The sequence below is a fragment of the Ranitomeya variabilis genome, chromosome 5, assembly GCF_051348905.1.
Source record: "Ranitomeya variabilis isolate aRanVar5 chromosome 5, aRanVar5.hap1, whole genome shotgun sequence".
Taxonomy (NCBI): Eukaryota; Metazoa; Chordata; class Amphibia; order Anura; family Dendrobatidae; genus Ranitomeya; species Ranitomeya variabilis.
The window spans coordinates 46,371,612-46,394,467 of record NC_135236.1 but is presented as its reverse complement, the minus strand read 5'-3'; the positions used below and the strand labels follow the sequence as shown (position 1 = coordinate 46,394,467).

General features: G+C 50.1%; 1 protein-coding gene across 2 annotated transcripts in view; it reads left to right on the top strand.

Moving 5' to 3' along the window:
* Nucleotides 1–420: 420 nt before the first annotated feature.
* Nucleotides 421–22,856, top strand: part of LOC143774322 (uncharacterized) — a 41,138-nt gene continuing 18,702 nt past the window's right edge. For both annotated transcript variants that reach the window (XM_077261786.1, XM_077261784.1), the window contains exons 1-3: nucleotides 421–557; nucleotides 19,706–19,844; nucleotides 20,010–20,089. In XM_077261786.1, the coding sequence (XP_077117901.1) occupies nucleotides 497–557; nucleotides 19,706–19,844; nucleotides 20,010–20,089 (280 nt within the window). In that variant the 5' untranslated portion in view covers nucleotides 421–496. The remainder of the gene's footprint in view (nucleotides 558–19,705; nucleotides 19,845–20,009; nucleotides 20,090–22,856) is intronic.

Genomic DNA, 22,856 nt, shown 5'->3' with positions numbered 1-22,856 from the left:
AAACATTTTGGTCTCGGAAAATGGAGATATAAAGACATAAAGCGATGGGATTTATACAAATGTCTCAATTTGTTATCACCTATTAATTATAAAAGCCTCGGTGTGAGTCTGATAACGGCAGAATCTTCCCGAGCTGAGGAGTCATTTGTGCACAACAAGGAGCACTGTGATCCTGTGAACACCTCCTACGCCTTAAGGAAAATAATTTGGAATCACATCTATTCATTGCGGGTTTATATCGCAAAGGTGGAGCCGCAACATTTCACATATTGCCTCAGGGAGCAGAAAAATCAGAATCAGCGCGGTTTGTAAAGAAGAGAGTGGGCGAGACGGGCGGAGAGAAGGCAGACACTGAGGAAGGAGTAAGAGATCCAGGGACACGTCTTCTCTCCAGTCTGCACTGTCACCAGGAGCCACCATCTACAGGTCACCTCCGCCGTGCCGGACACGTCCCGACATCTACAGGTCACCTCCGCTGCACTGAACACGTCCCGACATGCGGAATCCAGGGAATCTTCTGTTCCTCTTCCTGATTTTGGAGCTGATCCCACAGCCAGGTATGTGCCGCACCCCGTACAGGACGCCTGGCTCACATTGAGCGGAGCGCACTGCGGCTTTCAGGCATTTACTTTACATCTAATCTGATGATTTTTGGCCTGATAACATGCACAGAAGTTGACACAAATGGTTTGAATGGCTACTAAAGGTAACATCCTCACCTGTGACCTGTTTGCTTGTAATCAGTGTGTGCATAAAAGCTGAGTGAGATTCTGGGATCTAGACAGACTCTTGCATCTTTCATCTAGCCACTGATGTTTCTGGATTGTGAGTCATGGGGAAAGCAAAAGAATTGTCAATGGATCTACGGGAAAAGGTAGTTGAACTGTATAAAACAGGAAAGGGATACAAAAAGATATCAAAGGAATTGATAATGCCAGTCAGCAGCATTCAAACTGTGATTAACAAATGTAAAATCTGGAGCTCTGTAAAAACAAAACCACGGTCAGGTAGACCAACTTAAAGGTCGTCCACAACTGCCAGGAAAATTGTTCAGGATGCGAAGAAAAACCCACAAATAACATCAGCTGAAATACTGCACTCTCTGAGAACTAGCGATTTGGCTGTTTCAAGATGCACAATAAGGAGGCACCTGAAGAAAAATGGGCAACATGGTCGAATCGCCAGAAGAAAGTCATTACTGCGCAAATGCCACAAAGTATCTCGCCTACAATACACAAAACAGCACAGAGGGAAGCCTCAAAACTTCTGGAACAAGGTAATTTGGAGTGATGAGACCAAAATTTAACTTTTTGTCCACAGCCATAAACGTTACATTTGGAGAGAGGTCAACAAGGCCTATAATAAAAGGAACACCATTCCTACTGTAAAGCATGGAGGTGGATCGCTGATGTTTTGGGGATGTGTGAGCTACAAAGGCACAGGAAACTTGTACAAGGTTGAAGGAAAGATGAATTCAGCACGTTATCAACAAATATTGGAGGCAAATTTGCAATCATCAGCCCGGAAGCTGCACATCGAACGTACTTAGACGTTCCAACATGACGATGCAAAACACAAGGTCAAGTCGACCTGTCATTGGCTACAGCAGAACAAAGTGAAGGTTCTGGAGTGGCCATCTCAGTCTCCTGACCTCAATATCATTGAGCCACTCTGGGGAGATCTCAAGCGCACAGTTCATGCTAGACAGGAATTTACAGGAACTGGAGGCTTTTTGCCAAGAAGAGTGGGCAGCTTTACCATCTGAGAAAATAAAGAACCTCATCCACAACTACCACAAAAGACTACAAGCTGTCATTGATGATAGAGGGGGCAATACACAGTATTAAGAAATGGGGTATGTGAACTTGTGATCAGGGTCATTTGGATGTTTTGGGTTGTCATTATGATTTAAAAAGAGAAAACACAGTAGTTTGACAATAGATGGCTTCACCCAACCACTAACCATGAGTGGAGAAAAAGTTTTGGTGTTATCATTCATATTCTGTGAAGAAAGGCCAAGAAAGCAAAAATTCTGTATGTGGGCTCTGTATGGCGGTGATATGTGAACACTGTATGGTGGTGATATGTGGGCTCTGTATGGGGGTGATATGTGGCTCTGTATGGCGGTGATATGTGGGCTCTGTATGGTGGTGATTTGTGGCACTGTGTGGTGGTGATTTGTGGGCTCTGTATGGCGGTGATTTGTGGCACAGTATGGCAGTGATTTGTGGGCACTGTATGGCTGTGATTTGTGGCACTGTATGGTGGTGATATGTGGGCACTGTATGGCGGTGATTTGTGGCACTGTATGGCAGTGATTTGTGGGCACTGTATGGTGGTGATATGTGGGCACTGTATGGCGGTGATATGTGGGCACTGTATGGCGGTGATTTGTGGCACTGTATGGCAGTGATATGTGGGCACTGTATGGCTGTGATTTGTGGCACTGTATGGTGGTGATAAGTGGGCACTGTATGGCGGTGATATGTGGGCTCTGTATGGCGATAATTTGTGGGCTCTGTATGGCGGTGATATGTGGGCTCAGTATGGCGATAATATGTGGGCTCTGTATGGCGGTGATATGTGGGCACTGTACGGCGGTGATATGTGGGCTCTGTATGGCAGTGATTTGTGGCCTCTGTATGGCGGTGATATGTGGGCTCTGTATAACGGTGATATGTGGCCTCTGTATGGCGGTGATATGTGGGCTCTGTATAGCGGTGATATGTGGGCTCTGAATGGTGGTGATATGTGGGCACTATATGGTGGTGATATGTGGGCTCTGTATGGGGGTGATATGTGGGCTCTGTATGGCGGTGATATGTCGGCACTGTATGGTGGTGATATGTGGGCTCTATATGGCGGTGATTTGTGGGCACTGTATGGCGGTGATTTGTGGGCTCTGTATGGTGGTGATATGTGGGCTCTATATGGCGGTGATTTGTGGGCACTGTATGGCGGTGATTTGTGGGCTCTGTATGGCGGTGATTTGTGGGCTCTGTATGGTGGTGATTTGTGGGCTCTGTATGGCGGTGATTTGTGGGCTCTGTATGGCGGTGATATGTGGGCTCTGTATGGTGGTGATTTGTGGGCTCTGTATGGCGGTGATTTGTGGGCTCTGTATGGCGGTGATATGTGGGCTCTGTATGGTGGTGATTTGTGGGCTCTGTATGGCGGTGATTTGTGGGCTCTGTATGGCGGTGATATGTGGGCTCTGTATGGCGGTGATTTGTGGCACTGTATGGCAGTGATTTGTGGGCTCTGTATGGCGGTGATATGCCTTTCTTCTCCTCTCAGCAGTGGCCTCACAGCCGCCATCACACACTGATGAGACGTTTCTCTCCTTATTGTGGGGGTCGTGATGTACGAGCCTCCCCCGGCCCCCTGTACTGTGTTATTATGGGGGGCATTGTGTCCCCTCTCCGCTGTGCACATAGTGGGGAGAGGCTCCATATGGGAGGAACAACAGACGCCGCACAGCATTATTCTTGGCTTCCAGCAGGACGCAGCCGTTGGTCCAGGAGCAATGTTATTTCTCCCACATCATCCAGCAGAGCCGGCAGCTGCTCCTCTCCTGAAATACTCTGTGCCGCTGGGACCTCTCCTCCATCACAGTCTGTTTTCTGTCCCCTCCACCATCGCCCATGACACATACCCCGGGGGGCACCTGGAGCCGAGACGCTCGTCACAGCATCAGGGACACTAACTCCTTGGTGCCCCAGTGAAAGGAGTCACTTGACACAGAAGGGGCCACGATGGCCATTTGAAGGGAAAACTACCCCTATTTCCATCCGTTTACATGCTGTGGTCATGATTGATGGCAATGTGTAAGGGGGTACGCTGCCGTGATCGGAGCTGTAGGGTGGCACAGCCGTGTATGGCGCGGGCTCAGCTCCTGCACATGAGCGGTGAATGTCGGGGTCTCAGTACCTGCCGGGGGTCGCCAGATGCTGGGGACATTGGTAGAGCAACCGGACCACTTATGTGGCATCTATGGCTGGCACACACAACCATCGCCCTGTGGGCACAGCGTGGAGATGACGCATCCAGCAGATAAGATCTGTAAGGTGCGGAGAAGGTTCATGTCTGGGCAATGTCTGCCGTTACCTCAGGATGTGAGGAATGTGTCTCCATGGTGGCCGGTACAACCCGAAAATAAAGAGAAATCTTCCTAAAATCGCCCTGTGCGGTCCCACACTTACCCCAGGGGGGATATTAGGATCACAGCCATACTGCCTGAAATATTGGCCATCAGATGTGTCTGTGGGAGTGTGAGACCTCAGGACGGGAAGTGTTGTCATAGGGAAAACCCAGCACTGTCCCTGCGGAGTGTGAACGAAGACTTGGCCGAGGCTGCAGGAACCACGAGCAGATGTCTGGCGCAGAATTCATCCCTGCAGTCCGGTGAGGGGTTAATAATCTACGCTGAGGATTTCTTCTGCTCGGAATGTCGACAATAAAATGTTCTAATTTTGCAAATAAGGAAAGCGTCTCATTCTAATAACTCTGTTACGGTGACACCCTGCTGGTGCTGTTGGAGGCTTTGTGATAGGGTGTCTATTAGTGATGGGCGAATATACTCGTTACTCGAGATTTCTCGAGCACGCTCGGGGGTCCTCCGAGTACTTTTTAGTGCTCGGAGATTTAGTTTTTCTTGCCGCAGCTGAATGGTTTACATCTGTTAGACAACATAAGTACATGTGGGGATTCCCTAGCAACCAGGCAACCCCCACATGTATTTATGCTAACAGATGTAAATCATTCAGCTGCGGCAAGAAAAACTAAATCTCCGAGCACTAAAAAATACTCGGAGGACACCCGAGCGTGCTCGAGAAATCTCTTGTAACGAGTATATTCGCTCATCACTAGTGTCTACTGCTCTGCTGAGGACGGTCTGATGAACATTTAGGCCTACTATAGATGTAGAGATAATTTTAAACCACCACAGATAAAGACTCCATGTCTATAATCCCACCAGTCACTCGTATTACGCTGGATACATGAATTAGATTGTCATCACATCAACCAAAAAGGCTCAGTGTGGAATACAATATACTTGGATGTCTCTTTTGAATTGTTTGGGGATGATTACGTCTTAATCACTTTATTATACAGTGGTTTGTGTTTAACTTTCATTTATCATTTTAGATCACCTGTCTACAGCCCCCTCCTATGATACATCACTCCTCAGCACCTGTATACAGCTCCCTTCTACAGTACATCACTCCTCAGCACCTGTATACAGCCCTCTCCTACAGTACATCACTCATCAGCACCTGTATACAGCCCTCTCCTACAGTACATCACTCCTCAGCACCTGTATACAGCTCTCTCCTACAGTACATCACTACTCATCACCTGTATATAGCTCCCTCCTACAGTACATCACTCAATCACTCATCAGCACCTGTATACAGCCCTCTCCTACAGTACATTGCTCCTTAGCACCTGTATACAGCTCCCTCCTACAGTACATCACTTATCAGCACCTGTATACAGCCCTCTCCTACAGTACATCACTCCTCAGCACGTGTATACAGCCCTCTCCTACAGTACATCACTCATCAGCACCTGTACACAGCCCCCTCCTACAGTACATCACTCATCAGCACCTGTATACAGCCCTCTCCTACCGTACATCACTCATCAGCACCTGTATACAGCCCTCTCCTACAGTACATTGCTCCTTAGCACCTGTATACAGCTCCCTCCTACAATACATCACTCATGAGCACCTGTATACAGCTCCCTCCTACAGTAAATCACTCCTCAGCACCTGTATACAGCTCCCTCCTACAGTACATCACTCCTCGGCACCTGTATACAGCCCTCTCCTAAAGTACATCGCTCCTTAGCACCTGTATACAGCTCCCACCTACAGCACATCACTCCTCAGCCCTTGTATACAGCTCCCTCCTACATCACATCACTCCTCAGCACCTGTATACAGCCCCCTCCTACAGTACAGCTATCCTCAGCACCTGTATACAGCCCCCTCCTACAGTACATCACTCCTCAGCACCTGTATACAGCTCCCTCCTACAGTACATCACTCCTCAGCACCAGTATACAGCCCTCTCCTACAGCACATCTATCCTCAGCACCTGTATACAGCCCCCTCCTACAGCACATTACTCCTCAGCACCTGTATACAGCTCCCTCCTACAGTACATCACTCCTCAGCACCTGTATACAGCCCTCTCCTACAGTACATCACTCCTCAGCACCTGTATACAGCCCTCTCCTACAGTACATCACTCCTCAGCACCTGTATACAGCTCCCTCCTACAGTACATCACTCCTCAGCACCTGTATACAGCTCCCTCCTACAGTACATCACTCCTCAGCACCTGTCTACAGCCCCCTCCTACACTACATCTATCTTCAGCACCTGTATACAGCTCCTTCCTACAGTACATCTATCCTCAGCTCCTATATACAGCTCCCTCCTACAGTACATCACTCCTTAGCACCAGTATACAGCCCTCTCCTACAGGACATCTATCCTCAGCACCTGCATACAGCTCCCTCCTACAGTACATCACTCCTCAGCACCTGTATACAGCTCCCTCCTACAGTACATCACACCTCAGCACCTGAACACAGCTCCCTCCTACAGCACATCTATCCTCAGCACTTGTATACAGCTCCCTCCTACAGTACATCACTCCTCAGCACCTGAACACAGCTCCCTCCTACAGTACATCTATCCTCAGCACCTGTATACAGCTCCCTACTACAGTACATCACTCCTCAGCACCTGTATACAGCCCCCTTCTACAGTACATCTATCCTCAGCACCAGTATACAGCCCTCACCTACAGGACATCTATCCTCAGCACCTGCATACAGCTCCCTCCTACAGTACATCACTCCTCAGCACCTGTATACAGCTCCCTCCTACAGTACATCACTCCTCAGCACCTGTCTACAGCCCCCTCCTACACTACATCTATCCTCAGCACCTGTATACAGCTCCTTCCTACAGTACATCTATCCTCAGCACCTGCATACAGCCCCCTCCTACAGTACATCACTCCTTAGCACCAGTATACAGCCCTCTCCTACAGTACATCTATCCTCAGCATCTGCATACAGCTCCCTCCTACAGTACATCACTCCTCAGCACCTGTATACAGCTCCCTCCTACAGTACATCACTCCTTAGCACCAGTATACAGCCCTCTCCTTCAGTACATCTATCCTCAGCACCTGCATACAGCTCCCTCCTACAGTACATCACTCCTCAGCACCAGTATACAGCTCCCTCCTACAGCACACCACTCCTCAGCCCCTGTATACAGCTCCCTCCTACATCACATCACTCCTCAGCACCTGTATACAGCCCCCTACTACAGTACATCTATCCTCAGCACCTGCATACAGCTCCCTCCTACAGTACATCACTCCTCAGCACCAGTATACAGCTCCCTCCTACAGCACATCACTCCTTAGCCCCTGTATACAGCTCCCTCCTACATCACATCACTCCTCAGCACCTGTATACAGCCCTCTCCTACAGCACATCTCTCCTCAGCACCTGTATACAGCTCCCTCCTACAGTACATCACTCCTCAGCACCAGTATACAGCCCTCTCCTACAGCACATCTATCCTCAGCACCTGTATACAGCCCCCTCCTACAGCACATCATTCCTCAGCACCTGTATACAGCTCCCTCCTACAGTACATCACTCCTCAGCACCTGTATACAGCCCTCTCCTACAGTACATCACTCCTCAGCACCTGTATACAGCTCCCTCCTACAGTACATCATTCCTCAGCACCTGTCTACAGCCCCCTCCTACACTACATCTATCTTCAGCACCTGTATACAGCTCCTTCCTACAGTACATCTATCCTCAGCACCTATATACAGCTCCCTCCTACAGTACATCACTCCTCAGCACCTGTATACAGCTCCCTCCTACAGTACATCACTCCTCAGCACCTGTATACAGCCCCCTCCTACAGCACATCACTCCTCAGCACCTGTATACAGCTCCTTCCTACAGTACATCTATCCTCAGCACCTGTATACAGCTCCCTCCTACAGTACATCACTCCTCAGCACCTGTATACAGCCCCCTTCTACAGTACATCTATCCTCAGCACCAGTATACAGCCCTCACCTACAGGACATCTATCCTCAGCACCTGCATACAGCTCCCTCCTACAGTACATCACTCCTCAGCACCTGTATACAGCCCTCTCCTACAGTACATCTATCCTCAGCACCTGCATACAGCCCCCTCCTACAGTACATCACTCCTTAGCACCAGTATACAGCCCTCTCCTACAGTACATCTATCCTCAGCACCTGCATACAGCTCCTTCCTACAGTACATCACTCCACAGCACCTGTATACAGCTCCCTCCTACAGTACATCACTCCTCAGCACCTGTATACAGCCCCCTCCTACTGCACATCACTACTCATCACCTATATACAGCCCTCTCCTACAGTACATCTATCCTCAGCATCTGTATACAGCTCCCTCCTACAGTACATTCCTCCTCAGCACCTGTATACAGCTCCTTCCTACAGTACATCTATCCTAAGCACCTGTATACAGCTCCCTCCTACAGTACATCTATCCTCAGCACCAGTATACAGCCCCCTCCTACAGCACATCACTACTCATCACCTGTATACAGCCCTCTCCTACAGTACATCACTCCTCGGCACCTGTATACAGCCCTCTCCTACAGTACATGCAGCGCCCCCACTGCCGCAGGGCCGAGGAGTACCCGGTACCGGGCCTCTGAGTCTCTGTTCTGGGGTTAAGTAAAAAAGGCAGCACACTGCAGCGCTAAGACATGCAAACATGAAACATGAAAACTGAACTGCAATACTGCACTAGAAATATGAAAAATGAGAGCGTTTAGCGCATAAAAATGGCAAGCGTAGGACCTGATATTTTCATGTTTCATGTTTGCATGTCTTAGCGCTGCAGTGTGCTGCCTTTTTTACTTGACTATATATGAGTTGGTTACTCTAGGTTCAGCACCTGTTCACACTTAGTCTATGTATGGATGTGACGGTCAGTTTTTTCAAATATATTATTTAGCCTTCTGACTGAGCACTCCGCCTCCTAGCCCAGGTGTTTTAATCGCAGCAGGTCCAGTACCCCTCCACAGAGAGAGAGAATATGAGTCTGGGAAGAGGTTTTCACAGGTACCCATTCACATGGAGACGTTTATTCTCAGCGAGGTAGGCAAGCGTAGGACCTGATATACGAGAGATGCCGTAAAGGGGCTATCAGGTACACATAAAATTGGCCATTTTTATGCACTAAACGCTCTCATTTTTCATATTTCTAGTGCAGTATTGCAGTTCAGTTTTCATGTTTCATGTTTGCATGTCTTAGCGCTGCAGTGTGCTGCCTTTTTTACTTGACTATATATGAGTTGGTTACTCTAGGTTCAGCACCTGTTCACACTTAGTCTATGTATGGATGTGACGGTCAGTTTTTTCAAATCTGTTCTGGGGTTGTCACGGTGGCTAGACCCGGTCCGTGACCCTGCTGAGGGGCGTCCAGTGAAAGGTGGTGGTAAATGGTGGTGATATTGCGGTGCAGTGTAGGTCGTAGTAAATAACGAGGACACCAGGTTGCAGTCTCTTTACCTCTTTACTGAAGGTTTTAGAGTCCTCAGTCCAGAGCGCTGTTAACAGGGCTGTTTGAGACCGGCCGGTCCAAAGGCACATCAGGAGTTCTCTTTACAGGTGGGAATCAGTGTCTACCTTCTAGCGCTGTGTGTTGTAGTCCTTCCCTGCTGAGCTCCCGGGATAGTCCTCACAACTGATTCTGTCTGTCTCTGATGTTCGTTCTCTCCGTCCCCCAGGTGATATGGTAGGACGCACCCGTATGACGGGGTAGGCCTGGAGTTCTTCCGGGACCCTAGAGTCGCCCCTCTCCCACAGCTGCCTCCGTTGTCTGCTTAGGTGATTTGTGTGAGACAGCCCGCCTATGACTGACTGTCCGGCCGTGGTTTGCAGTAGTACTTAGAGTCTCTTACTTGCTCGGCGTTCCGGCCACCGACTGTTTGCGCCTCAGAAGGATGTTGCCTCGGTCTAACAGCAGGACTCCTTCTGGTCCTAATCCTCTTTTCTGTATTCCCGTTGTTCACTGGTTAGTTCTGCTCTTAGGAGTCTGGCAGGATCCCATCCCTGACAGGTCCTCTCACTAGCTCTTCCCAGTTACTTCTCTCTATCTTCCTGTCCAACCCCCAGTTTTACCAGAGTGTGAGGAGTGGCCTACTAGATAGAACCACCCCCCCTGGTGGCCGGAGTGTGAAGTGTAGTGTGAGTGTTACCTGGTCAGAGAAACTCCTTTAGTGCAATCAGATGTAACATCACTCCCCTTAGTGGCAGAGCGACGTTACTGCAACGACCAGGACTCTGGGGCGCTGCACTCCCCCCCCCCCCGGTTAAATCCAGTACTCCCGGACTGGGAAAACAAGAACAACAATACATGTCAACAGAAAGCACACAAAATTTTGAAATAGCATAAACAATTAAACATAACAGTGCTTCCCTTTATGGGAGGTGAGGACTCTTGAACGTTGCGAAAGTTAGGTCATGCACAGTTTATGACTCTCAGTTCAATGGTTGAAACAGCGGGGACCCCGGGTAAACAAAGGGGTCCCCCTTTTGAAAGTTTTAGAGCAATTCACCGTCTGTTACTCTATTGTCCATTTTAAAACCTGTAACAAAAGATATGCACACAAACATTTTCAACTAAATAGCAGCCCTTGCTAATACCTCCAAGTTTTGTAGCGGAGGGGAGTTTGGTTCTGAGTGCTGCGTGTGGACCTTCGCAGCGCAGGGGTTGCTATTGGCCTAACAGGACCCGCTATGCTTGCTACCGCTGGTGTAGTGCACTGTCTTCTAGCTACACTTCTAGTGAGTCTGGGTAGCACTGGCAGGTTGGGGCTCTCAGAGCTGCTGCTATCAACAGTGGGTACAGCAGATTCACCGATAGCAGAGGGAGGATTTGCCGGTTCAACGGTTGGCATGGTATCTTCAGGTAGGGCTTGTTGAGGTTGCGGGGCCGGATAATCTGGTACCACCATTGCTTCTGGTGGGTCCGGCTGTTGAAACGTTAGAACAGGTACCACGATGGCCTGATTTATCTGGGTCCAGGACTGGGGAAAGTCACCAAGGACGGTATGGATCATCTTCTCCTCTTCCACCGGCGGGGAGATTCTTGGGGCCATGTCCCTCTCTCTCAACTTATCGGGGCAGACCTTAAGGTGATCCCTGGATACCGCTGTCGAGGTCTCCCCTCTGTCCTTGCGGATGAGACAGACCTTCGTGTTGTCGAAATCGGATGGCAGGATGGTATACGGTTCCGCTTCCCATTGGTCATCGAGCTTGTGTAGTCTCCTCTTTCATTTAAGTACTTGCTCACCAGGTGACAGGGGAATCGCAGGAGCGTGCTGGTTGTAGTCTCTTTCTTGTTTTTGCCTAGCCTGGGCGAGACTTCTTTCCACGCACTCCTGTACTTTGCGGTACCTTCGCTGCCTTTCTGCATCCCAATCTGCATCCGGCAAGGTATCTTCGGGGACTAGGACCCCCATGTCCAGATCAACGGGTAACTGGCTAGGCCTTCCCCTCATTAGGTACGCTGGAGTACAGTTGGTGGAATTTACTGGGATGTGATTGTAGATATCCACCAAGTCAGGCAACTTTGTCGGCCACAGGTTCCGTTCCTCTACGGGCAAGGTCTTCAATAAGTCGATCACCACCTGGTTCATCTTTTCGCACATCCCATTGGTTTGAGGATGGTACGGCGTGGTTCGGATCTTCTTACACCCGTACAGTTGGCAGAACTCTTGGAACACTTCTGCTTCGAATGCTGGTCCCTGATCGGTCAGTACCTTCTCCAGATAGCCATGGGGCCTACAAAAGTACTGCTGGAAGGCCTTGGCGGCAGTCCTGGCCGTTAGATCCTTGACAGGTACTACCACCAAAAATCTGGAGTAGTGATCTACGATGGTAAGAGCGTAGATATAGCCTGACCGGCTAGGTGTCAACTTCACATGATCCAGCGCGACCAGTTCGAGCGGCCGTTTGGTGATGATAGGCTGCAGGGGAGCCTGTTGGCTGCCACGGTCCTTCCTGCGTAGACTACATGGACCGCACTCCCGACACCACTTCTCAATGGCACTCTTCATGCCAATCCAATAGAACCTCCCTCGGAGTAGCCTCTCTAGCTTCCTCCATCCGAAGTGTCCGGCTCCATCGTGGTAGGCTCCCAGAACCATGGGCGCATCTCGCCTTGGCACCACTATCTGCCACACCAATTCATGAGTACGTGGGTCGATGCTCCTCCTGCACAGCTTGCCATCATGGATAAACAGTTTGCTTCTCCCCTTCCACAGCTGTTGGGTTTCCTGTGGATCATCTGGGCCGGGATGCAACCCTGCCTGCGTCAAGAGCTCTTTCACCCGACGGACCGCGGGGTCACCATCCTGGGTCTCTGCCCACCCGTGATGGGGCAGGGGATTCAGCGTGGCATCCGGTTGGTTCCTGTGCCTGTTCTTCACATGATGGGAGTTCTGAGTGGCTTTGGGGCGATGGAATGCAGGCAGCTCCACCTCTTCAAGTGCCTCCGGGTCTTCTCCCGTTTCTGGCAAATTGGGCATTCGGGACAAGGCATCGGCATTGGCATTCTTGTGTCCTGCCCGGTACTTGATGGTGAAATCGTAGTTGGACAGCCGGGCCATCCACCGCTGTTCCAAGGCTCCGAGTTTGGCAGTATCTAGATGCGTTAGCGGATTGTTATTCGTGAAGACGGTGAATTTCGCGGAGGCCAGGTAGTGTTTGAACCTCTCTGTCACTGCCCAGACGATGGCAAGGAATTCCAGCTTAAAGGAACTGTAGTTGTCAGGGTTTCTTTCCGTGGGACGGAGTTTCCTGCTGGCGTAAGCGATCACCCTTTCTTTGCCTTTCTGGACCTGGGACAGCACGGCTCCTAATCCCACATTGCTGGCATCTGTGTACAGCCCAAACGGTTGGTCGTATTCGGGATAAGCCAGTACCTCTTCTCCCGTCAATGCCGACTTCAAACAAGTGAAGGATCCCTCCAGCTCCTCGTTCCAATCAAAGGGGGTGTTCCTCCCCTTGGTCTTCTTTGGTTGGCCCACCAATAGGTTTTGCAAGGGCGCGGCCTTCTTGGTAAAGTCCTTAATGAACCTCCGGTAATAGCCTACCAGCCCGAGGAACTGCCGGACTTCGTGAAGGTCACTGGGCTTTGGCCAGTCCCTGATCACCGTGACCTTGTCGGGGTCTGGGGCCACTCCTTCAGCGCTCACCACATGGCCCAGGTACTGCACTTTAGGTTTCAGCAGATGACACTTGGACGGTTTCACCTTTAAGCCAAAGTTGGACAGGGCTTCAAACACCTCGGCCAGGTGCTTCAGATGGTCTTTGTAGGTCTTAGAGAAGACAATGACATCATCCAAATACAGCAGCACGGTTTCGAAGTTCATGTGTCCCAGGCAGCACTCCATCATCCTCTGGAACGTCCCGGGAGCATTGCACAATCCGAAGGGCATGTAACTGAACTCGCAGAGACCCATTGGTGTCGTGAAGGCCGTCTTCTCTTTGTCCGCCTCCGCTACAGGAACCTGCCAGTACCCACTGGTGAGATCTAAGGTAGAGAAGTAGTTAGCAGATTTTAAGGCAGCCAGAGACTCCTCTATCCTGGGCAGTGGGTATGCGTCCTTTTGTGTAATGCGATTCAACTGCCTGTAATCAACACACATCCTCATTGTACCATCTTTCTTTTTAACAAGGACTAACGGAGCTGCCCAGGGGCTACAGCTGTCTCTCACCACCCCAGCCTCCTTCATTTCCCACAACATGTCCTTGGCACACTGGTAATGAGCTGGGGGTACAGGGCGATATCTCTCTTTTATGGGTCGGTGGTCTCCCGTGGGGATATGATGTTGGATCCCTTTCACCTGCCCAAAATCTAAGGGGTGTTTGCTGAATACCTGCTCGTACTCGTGTACCACCCTGTAGGCCCCCTGTTTCTGATGGGATGGGGTAGAATCAGAGCCCACATGTAATTCTCGACACCAATCTTTCGAGTGCTCTGCAGAACCATTGTCCTCCGCCACGTTTGACGGGACCAAGGGTTCAGGTGTCTGTATCACACTATTATTAACAGTGAACAATCTGGCGAGCGTGGCATACTTGGTGAGGTGAACCTCTTCCTACCCAGAATTGAGGACACGTACGGGCACTCTCCCCTGGCGAACGTCGACCACCCCCCGGGCTGTCAGAATAGTAGGCCTATTGTCTGAATATACGGGTTCTACCAAGGACTGGTAGTCCTTTCCCCTGAGGCCTATGGCTGCCCGACACCATATTAACATTTCACTCCTGGGGGGTATCGCAATGGGGTTTGAATCACTCACGGTGACACGACCAATCTCACCACCAGTCAGCTCTACCTGCTGTCTCTGCATCAGAGCTCTGATTTCCTTCTGCAGGGCACGTTGCTCACTGTGGCCAGCGGTTTCTGCCACCTGTTGCAACAAAACAATAACTTCTGCAAGACAATTTTTTATAACATTAGTACCAAGAGTCATCATGGGATTACATTCTCGACGATCAATATCAACAATCACAATCCCTTGGGCTTTCAATTCCACCCGCCCCACCTTGATGGTGACCTCCTTATACCCCACTTGTGGCAACGGCTGACCATTACTGGCTATTATGGTGAAATCATCGTCAGGGCCACGAGTAATATCGGTGTCCTCCCAATACCATTTATAAAGCACGTAAGGTATAGTCGTCACCTGAGAACCGGTGTCCAGCAAAGCGTTCAAGGGGATTCCATCAACCACTACAGGGAGAAATGGTCGTCCTCCAATGTACTTGGTTCTCCAATGCTGCGGGCCTGACCGTCCTACTCCTGGGGGTTGGCCCTTTGCCCCAGGGGTTGCTCGTTTAAAGGATAGTACCTTGCAAGGTGGCCCACCTGGTGACAACGGCGGCAGATGGGTCGTCCGTCCTGGTGGAAGCGATCGTCGTTCCGGCCTCTGGTCGGCGGAGTCCTCCTCTGTCGCATCCAAGGGACATCCTCTGGTCTGGAGGCCAACCGGATCTTCTCCTTGGGGGCCTCCTGTAGGGACTGCACCGTCCGGGTCAGGGCAGCAACGCTCTTGGTTAGCTCCTGCATCTGGAGGCGAAGTCCTGCAGGGGAGTCGTCCTCCAGGCTCTGGGCATCGGCCTCGGCGGTGACTGGGGCATCCGACGCCACCTCCTGGTGGTATGTGAGAGCGGGACGCCGGGGAGGTGTTGCACGGCTGGGCTGTTGCTCCTGCAATGCCTGGATAGCTTTATCTTTGAATTGCGCAAAAGTCAAGTCTGGATTTTGCATGGCCAGGAAGTGCAATTGGCCCCGCTGGTGACTGCACAGGAGCCCCTCAATGAACCGCTCCTTCAGGATTTTATCCTCATCCTGCATGCTGGCGGGGTCACCCTGCTTAATGGCCCGCATCGCCTCCTGAAGATTAAGGGCATAGTCCCGTAAGCTATCCTGTGGTCTCTGTTTGCATCCATAGAAAGTCAATTTAATTTCTGTAGCAGTGCGAGTATCGAAGGTAGCTTTAAGCTTTGCAAAAATCTGCTGTGCAGTTCCCTTATCCTCGGCGGGCCAGAACTTCAATTCTCTCAGAGCCGCTCCAAAGAGTTGGCCGGTTATCATATGAACCTTCTGAGGCTCTGCCAGGGGATAGAACTCGAGCAGGCTGCAGAGCCCTTCCTTAAAGTCAGTGAATGTATGCGACTCCCCAGAGTATCGTCGGAGCCAGGCCGCTCCGGGCAGGTACGGCATAGAGAAGGGCATTATGGCTTTTGTGTTAGCGGCAGTGTCCGACTGGCTGAGGGGAACAGCGGGTTCTGCGGCAATCGGTGGTGGTATTAGGGCCGCGGCTTCACCCGCTGCGGGGCCCGGAGGTGCCCCTGCGTCCCTGGCTGCGGCCTCTTCCCCCGCTCCTCCCGACTCGGACATGGCTGGCCCTTCCTCCACTAACCTGCTGGAGACCGGAGTTCCTCTTCCGGGATCGGCACGTTACCGCGCTTTCTCGTTCCGCGCTTCTTTTTGGACGGTCCCGCCCACGAAGCTGAGGCTCCTCCTTCCGCACACTGCGATGGCGAATCGTGGCGGGAACTCTTGGCGGCAATTGTCAACACACAGTCTTTGCAATAAGTTACAGTCCAAGCACAATAAATCACAGTTCCAAGGCACACATGACCTGATTCTTCAGGCTTAAGTAGATCCTGTTCGTGACGCCAAGTTGCAGCGCCCCCACTGCCGCAGGGCCGAGGAGTACCCGGTACCGGGCCTCTGAGACTCTGTTCTGGGGTTGTCACGGTGGCTAGACCCGGTCCGTGACCCTGCTGAGGGGCGTCCAGTGAAAGGTGGTGGTAAATGGTGGTGATATTGCGGTGCAGTGTAGGTCGTAGTAAATACCGAGGACACCAGGTTGCAGTCTCTTTACCTCTTTACTGAAGGTTTTAGAGTCCTCAGTCCAGAGCGCTGTCAACAGGGCTGTTTGAGACCGGCCGGTCCAAAGGCACATCAGGAGTCCTCTTTACAGGTGGGAATCAGTGTCTACCTTCTAGCGCTGTGTGTTGTAGTCCTTCCCTGCTGAGCTCCCGGGATAGTCCTCACAACTGATTCTGTCTGTCTCTGATGTTCGTTCTCTCCGTCCCCCAGGTGATATGGTAGGACGCACCCGTATGACGGGGTAGGCCTGGAGTTCTTCCGGGACCCTAGAGTCGCCCCTCTCCCACAGCTGCCTCCGTTGTCTGCTTAGGTGATTTGTGTGAGACAGCCAACCTATAATTGGCTGTCCTGCCGTGGTTTGCAGTAGTACTTAGAGTCTCTTACTTGCTCGGCGTTCCGGCCACCGACTGTTTGCGCCTCAGAAGGATGTTGCCTTGGTCTAACAGCAGGACTCCTTCTGGTCCTAATCCTCTTTTCTGTATTCCCGTTGTTCACTGGTTAGTTCTGCTCTTAGGAGTCTGCCAGGATCCCATCCCTGACAGGTCCTCTCACTAGCTCTTCCCAGTTACTTCTCTCTATCTTCCTGTCCAACCCCCAGTTTTACCAGAGTGTGAGGAGTGGCCTACTAGATAGAACCACCCCCCCTGGTGGCCGGAGTGTGAAGTGTAGTGTGAGTGTTACCTGGTCAGAGAAACTCCTTTAGTGCAATCAGACGTAACATCACTCCCCTTAGTGGCAGAGCGACGTTACTGCAACGACCAGGACTCTGGGGCGCTGCATACATCTATCCTCAGCCTCTGTATACAGCCCCTCCTACAGTACATCACTCCTCAGCACCAGTATACAGCTCCCTCCTACAGTACATCACTCCTCAGCACCTGTATACAGCTCCCTCCTACAGTACATCACTCCTTAGCACCAGTATACAGCCCTCTACTACAGTACATCTATCCTCAGCAACTGCATACAGCTCCCTCCTACAGCACATCACTCCTCAGCACCTGTATACAGCCCTCTCCTACAGTACATCACTCCTCAGCACCTGTATACAGCCCCCTCCTACAGCACATCGCTACTCATCACCTGTATACAGCCCTCTCCTACAGTACATCTATCCTCAGCACCTGTATACAGCTCCCTCCTACAGTACATCCCTCCTCAGCACCTGTATACAGCCCCCTCCTACAGTACATCACTCCTCAGCACCTGTATACAGCTCCTTCTTACAGTACATCTATCCTAAGCACCTGTATACAGCTCCCTCCTACAGTACATCACTCCTCAGCACCTGTATACAGCTCCCTCCTACAGTACATCACTACTCATCACCTGTATACAGCACTCTCCTACAGTACATCACTCCTCAGCCTCTGTATACAGCTCCCTCCTACAGTACATCACTCCTCAGCACCTGTATACAGCTCCCTCCTACAGTACATCTATCCTCAGCACCAGTATACAGCCCCCTCCTTCAGCACATCACTACTCATCACCTGTATACAGCCCTCTCCTACAGTACATCACTCCTCAGCCTCTGTATACCGCCCCTCCTACAGTACATCACTCCTCAGCACCTGTATACAGCCCCCTCCTACAGTACAGCTATCCTCAGCACCTGTATACAGCTCCCTCCTACAGTACGTCACTCCACAGCACCTGTATACAGCCCCTCCTACAGTACAACTATCCTCAGCACCTGTATACAGCTCCCGCCTACAGTAGATCTATCCTCAGCACCTGTATACAGCCCCCTCCTACAGTACATCACTCCTCAGCACCTGTATACAGCCCCCTCCTACACTACATCTATCCTCAGCACCTGTATACAGTTCCTTCCTACAGTACATCTATCCTCAGCACCTGTATACAGCTCCCTCCTACAGTACATCACTCCTCAGCACCTGTATACAGCCCTCTCCTACAGCACATCTCTCCTCAGCACCTGTATACAGCTCCCTCCTACAGTACATCACTCCTCAGCAACTGTATACAGCCCCCTCCTACAGTACATCACTCCTCAGCACCTGTATACAGCCCCCTCCTACACTACATCTATCCTCAGCACCTGTATACAGCTCCCTCCTACAGTACATCTATCCTCAGCACCTGTATACAGCCCCCTCCTACAGCACATCACTACTCATCACCTGTATACAGCCCTCTCCTACAGTACATGTATCCTCAGCACCTGTATACAGCTCCCTCCTATAATACATCACTCCTCAGCCTCTGTACACAGCCCCCTCCTACAGTACATCACTCCTCAGCACCTGTATACAGCCCCCTCCTACAGCACATCACTACTCATCACCTGTATACAGCCCCCTCTTACAGTACATGTATCCTCAGCACCTGTATACAGCTCCCTCCTACAGTACATCACTACTCATCACCTGTATACAGCCCTCTCCTACAGTACATCTATCCTCAGCACCTGTATACAGCCTCCTCTTACAGCACATCACTACTCATCACCTGTATACAGCCCCCTCCTACAGTACATCACTACTCAGCACTTGTATACAGCCCCTTCCTACAGTACATCTATCCTCAGCACCTGCATACAGCTCCATCCTACAGTACATCACTCCTCAGCACCTGTATACAGCCTCCTCCTACAGCACATCACTACTCATCACCTGTATACAGCCCCCTCCTACAGTACATCACTACTCAGCACCTGTATACAGCCCCCGCTTACAGTACATCACTCCTCAGCCTCTGTATACAGCCCTCTCCTATAGCACATCGCTCCTAATCACTAGTAAACAGCCCACTTCTACACTAAATCACTCCTCAGCACCTGCATACAGCCTCCTCCTACAGCACATCCCTCCTCAGCACCTGTATGCAGCCCCCTCTTACAGTACACCACTCCTCAGCACCTGTATACAGCCCTCTTCTACAGTACATTACTCCTCAGAACCTGTATACAGCCCCCTCCTACAGTACATCGCTCCTAATCACTAGTAAACAGCCCACTTCTACAGTACATAACTCCTCAAACACCTATATACAGCCTCCTCCTACAGTACATCGCTCCTCAGTACCTGTATACTGCCCCTTCTTACAGCACATCACTCCTCAGCCTCTGTATACAGCCCTCTCCTACAGTACACCACTCCTCTCAGATTGACTGCATCATTTTGATTGATTGTCTCTCATCTCTTCTCAGGTGTCTCACAAGGACGCAATCACTGGAAATATTGTCAGGACTGTGGAAGATTCCTCAAGGATTCAGCTATGAATGATCGATTTTATCAATATCTGGTTCAAAATGCCACATATGAAGAATGTCCCCACAATATCGCCAGGTAAGAGAGATGTCTATGTGTCTATGTATACAGGGGCTCCATCCTCCGGGAGAAGACTTCCTATGTGATGGCCCATCCTATATATTCTGCCAGTGGTCTATTGTCTCTGTCTCATCCTTGGCTCTATCGCTTTGTCTTCTCATAACTTTCTTGTCTATTTTTCAGATTTGTGCTACCAAGAGGAATCTTCTGTGGAGAAAGAGGAGAATCATGGGTAGAAAATGTCATCAGGTGCATTAACCAGGGTGAGATTCTCCATCTGCTGCAGCAATAAGACTATGGATGTAGAGGAGCAAATCATCACTGATGGACAAAGATTGTCTCTGAGGACGTTCTGTCACCTCCAAGGATATAATTACTTGTCCAATCTAGAACTTTATCACTTTCAGTTGTGATCACACAATAATGAGAAATACAGAATAGATAGATAATAGATAGATAGATAGATAGATAGATAATTGATAGATAATAGATTAGGTCCTTTCTAATAATCTTGGTCTCCTCTTTGCAGGTAGACTACCTTGCCTAAACCCGTCTGAGAACCAGCAAGATTTCCCCAAGGGCTCCGACACCAAACCACCCTCATTCACCCAAGAAACCACAACATCCACAACCAAACCAGCGCCATTTCCGGGACAGTCCATACAGACGTTGGAAGGCGGAACACAGAAGGAACCGTCACATCAGAATAATGGCGTACGGCAGGGTACGGAGGGGCCACAGATCATGGGGTGGACTGAAGAGGGGTGTCAATTTCATGGAGATACTAGTAAACCACATCACTGTCTAACCACTGCACACAACAGTCCTACTTTGGGATGAGGGCTGGTTACATCTTTTCCACATTTTCTGGGCCCGGCCTGTGCTCAGCGTCACAGATATATTAGCACACACCCCTGAAGAGCTAGTGGTGAACAACTTCACATTTCTGACCATTTCCCAGTCATCCCAGTTCACACCTTCATATCCTCACAGGTGCAGTTAGTCCTGTAACATTTCTGCAATGTGTCACACATCTTCTAAAAGCTATTGCTGGATCATTTCCCAGTCCTACCAGTGCACATTTTATCAGTGTTAGGTTAGGGTCACACATGTGAAGCGTCGGTGTGCTGCCCGATTTCTTATTGGACACCACATGGACCCATTGATCCTCAAATCAGAGATGTGTGAATTGATCCATGAAATTCTTTGGGACCTTGTGCTGTTTTGTAAGTAAATCGGGCATGTATGAACACTGCCTTACCTCGGCTCCTTCTCAGCTCCAGTGGTGGAGACCTTATCTGGACCTAAGTAGTCCTACTGGTGAAAATCGTGATAGGGCTTGTGGTCTAAAATCAGGACTTTATGGCTGATCTGTACCTGGTGAGGATGTAAAGAGAAGGATGGTCGGATTGACTTCATCATCCTGGTCAATTGTCTCTCATCTCTTCTCAGGCGTCTCACAAGGAATCAATAACTGGAAATATTGTCAGGACTGTAGAAGATTCCTCAAGGATGCAGATATGAATGAACGATTCTATCAAAATCTGGTTGAAAATGCCTGATATGAAGCCTGCCCTAATAATGTTGCCAGGTAAGAGAGAGGTCTATATATATAAAGGGGCTCCATCCTCCTGGAGAAGACCTCCGATGTGATGGCCCATCCTATATAGTCTGCCGGTGAGTGGAGGACATCTCTTGTCTCTGTTTCATCCTTGACTCTATCTCTTTGTCTTCTCATCACTTTCTTGTCTATTTTTCTCCCATTTTCAGATTTGAGCTACCTAGAGGAATCTTCTGTGGAGAAAGAGGAGAATCATGGGTGGAAAATGTCATCAGGTGCATTAACCAGGGTGAGATTGTCCATCTGCTGCAGCAATAGATATATAATAGATAGATAGATAATAGATAGATAGATAATAGATAGATAGATAGATAGATAGATAGATAGATAGATAGATAGATAGATAGAAAGATAGATAATAGATAGATAATAGATTGATACATAATAGATAGATAATAGATAGATAATTGTCTAGATAGATAGAAAATAGATAGATAGATAGATAGATAGATAGATAGATAGATAGATAGATAGATAGATAATAGATAGATTGATAGATAGATAGATATGCAGCGCCCCAGAGTCCTGGTTGTTGCAGTACTGTGGCTCCGCCACTAAGGGGAGCTATGGTACGTCTGATGGCACTGAAGGAGTTCATCTGATCAGGTATCACAGACACCAATACATTTCACCGCCGGGCCTCCAGGGGGAGCTAAGGGTTCTATTTACTAGGCCACTCTCCACACACTGGTAAAATTGGGGGTCAGGCAGGAAGTTAGGCAGAAAGCTGACTGGGTTGGAACCAGGCAACACCTTGTGGCAGAGGGTGTTGCGGGAGAAGATTCGGTAGGGTCCCTGTCAGGGGTGGGATCCTGACAGAGGCTTGGCAACTTGAGCGAACGTAATGGGACCGTGCCTGCTCAGGATAGCGGCGGTGCCCAAGGAGGGATTGGAAGCGAGATAGATTGTGCTGAGTGAGAAACGAGATCAAAGCAACAAGGAGAATACCAGTAGGGGTCGTGCTGTAAGACCGAGGCAACATCCTACTGAGGCGCACTACCGGCGGCCGGAACGCCGAGGGAGTATTACAATATCTAGCTTCAAGCAATACTCTAAACCAACGGCAGGACAGTCAGTCAAAGGCGGGCTGTCTCACCAAAATCACCTATGCAGTCTTGGGGGGCAACTAGTGGAGAGGGGCGACTCTAGGGTCCCGGAAGAGCTCCGAGCCTACCCGTCAAACGGGTGCCGTCCTAACCGTAACATCAGGGAGGGACGGAGGATTAGCAGAACATCATCTAATCGAGTTGAGAGGGAACTTAAGAAACGGACACAACAGTTGTGGGGACTTTCCGTAAGCACAGCAGGGAAGGACCGCAACACATAGCGCTAGAAGGAAGGCACAGATTTCCACCTGTTAAGAGAACTCTGGAGGTGCCATTGGACCGGCCGGACTTGCGCAGCCTGGT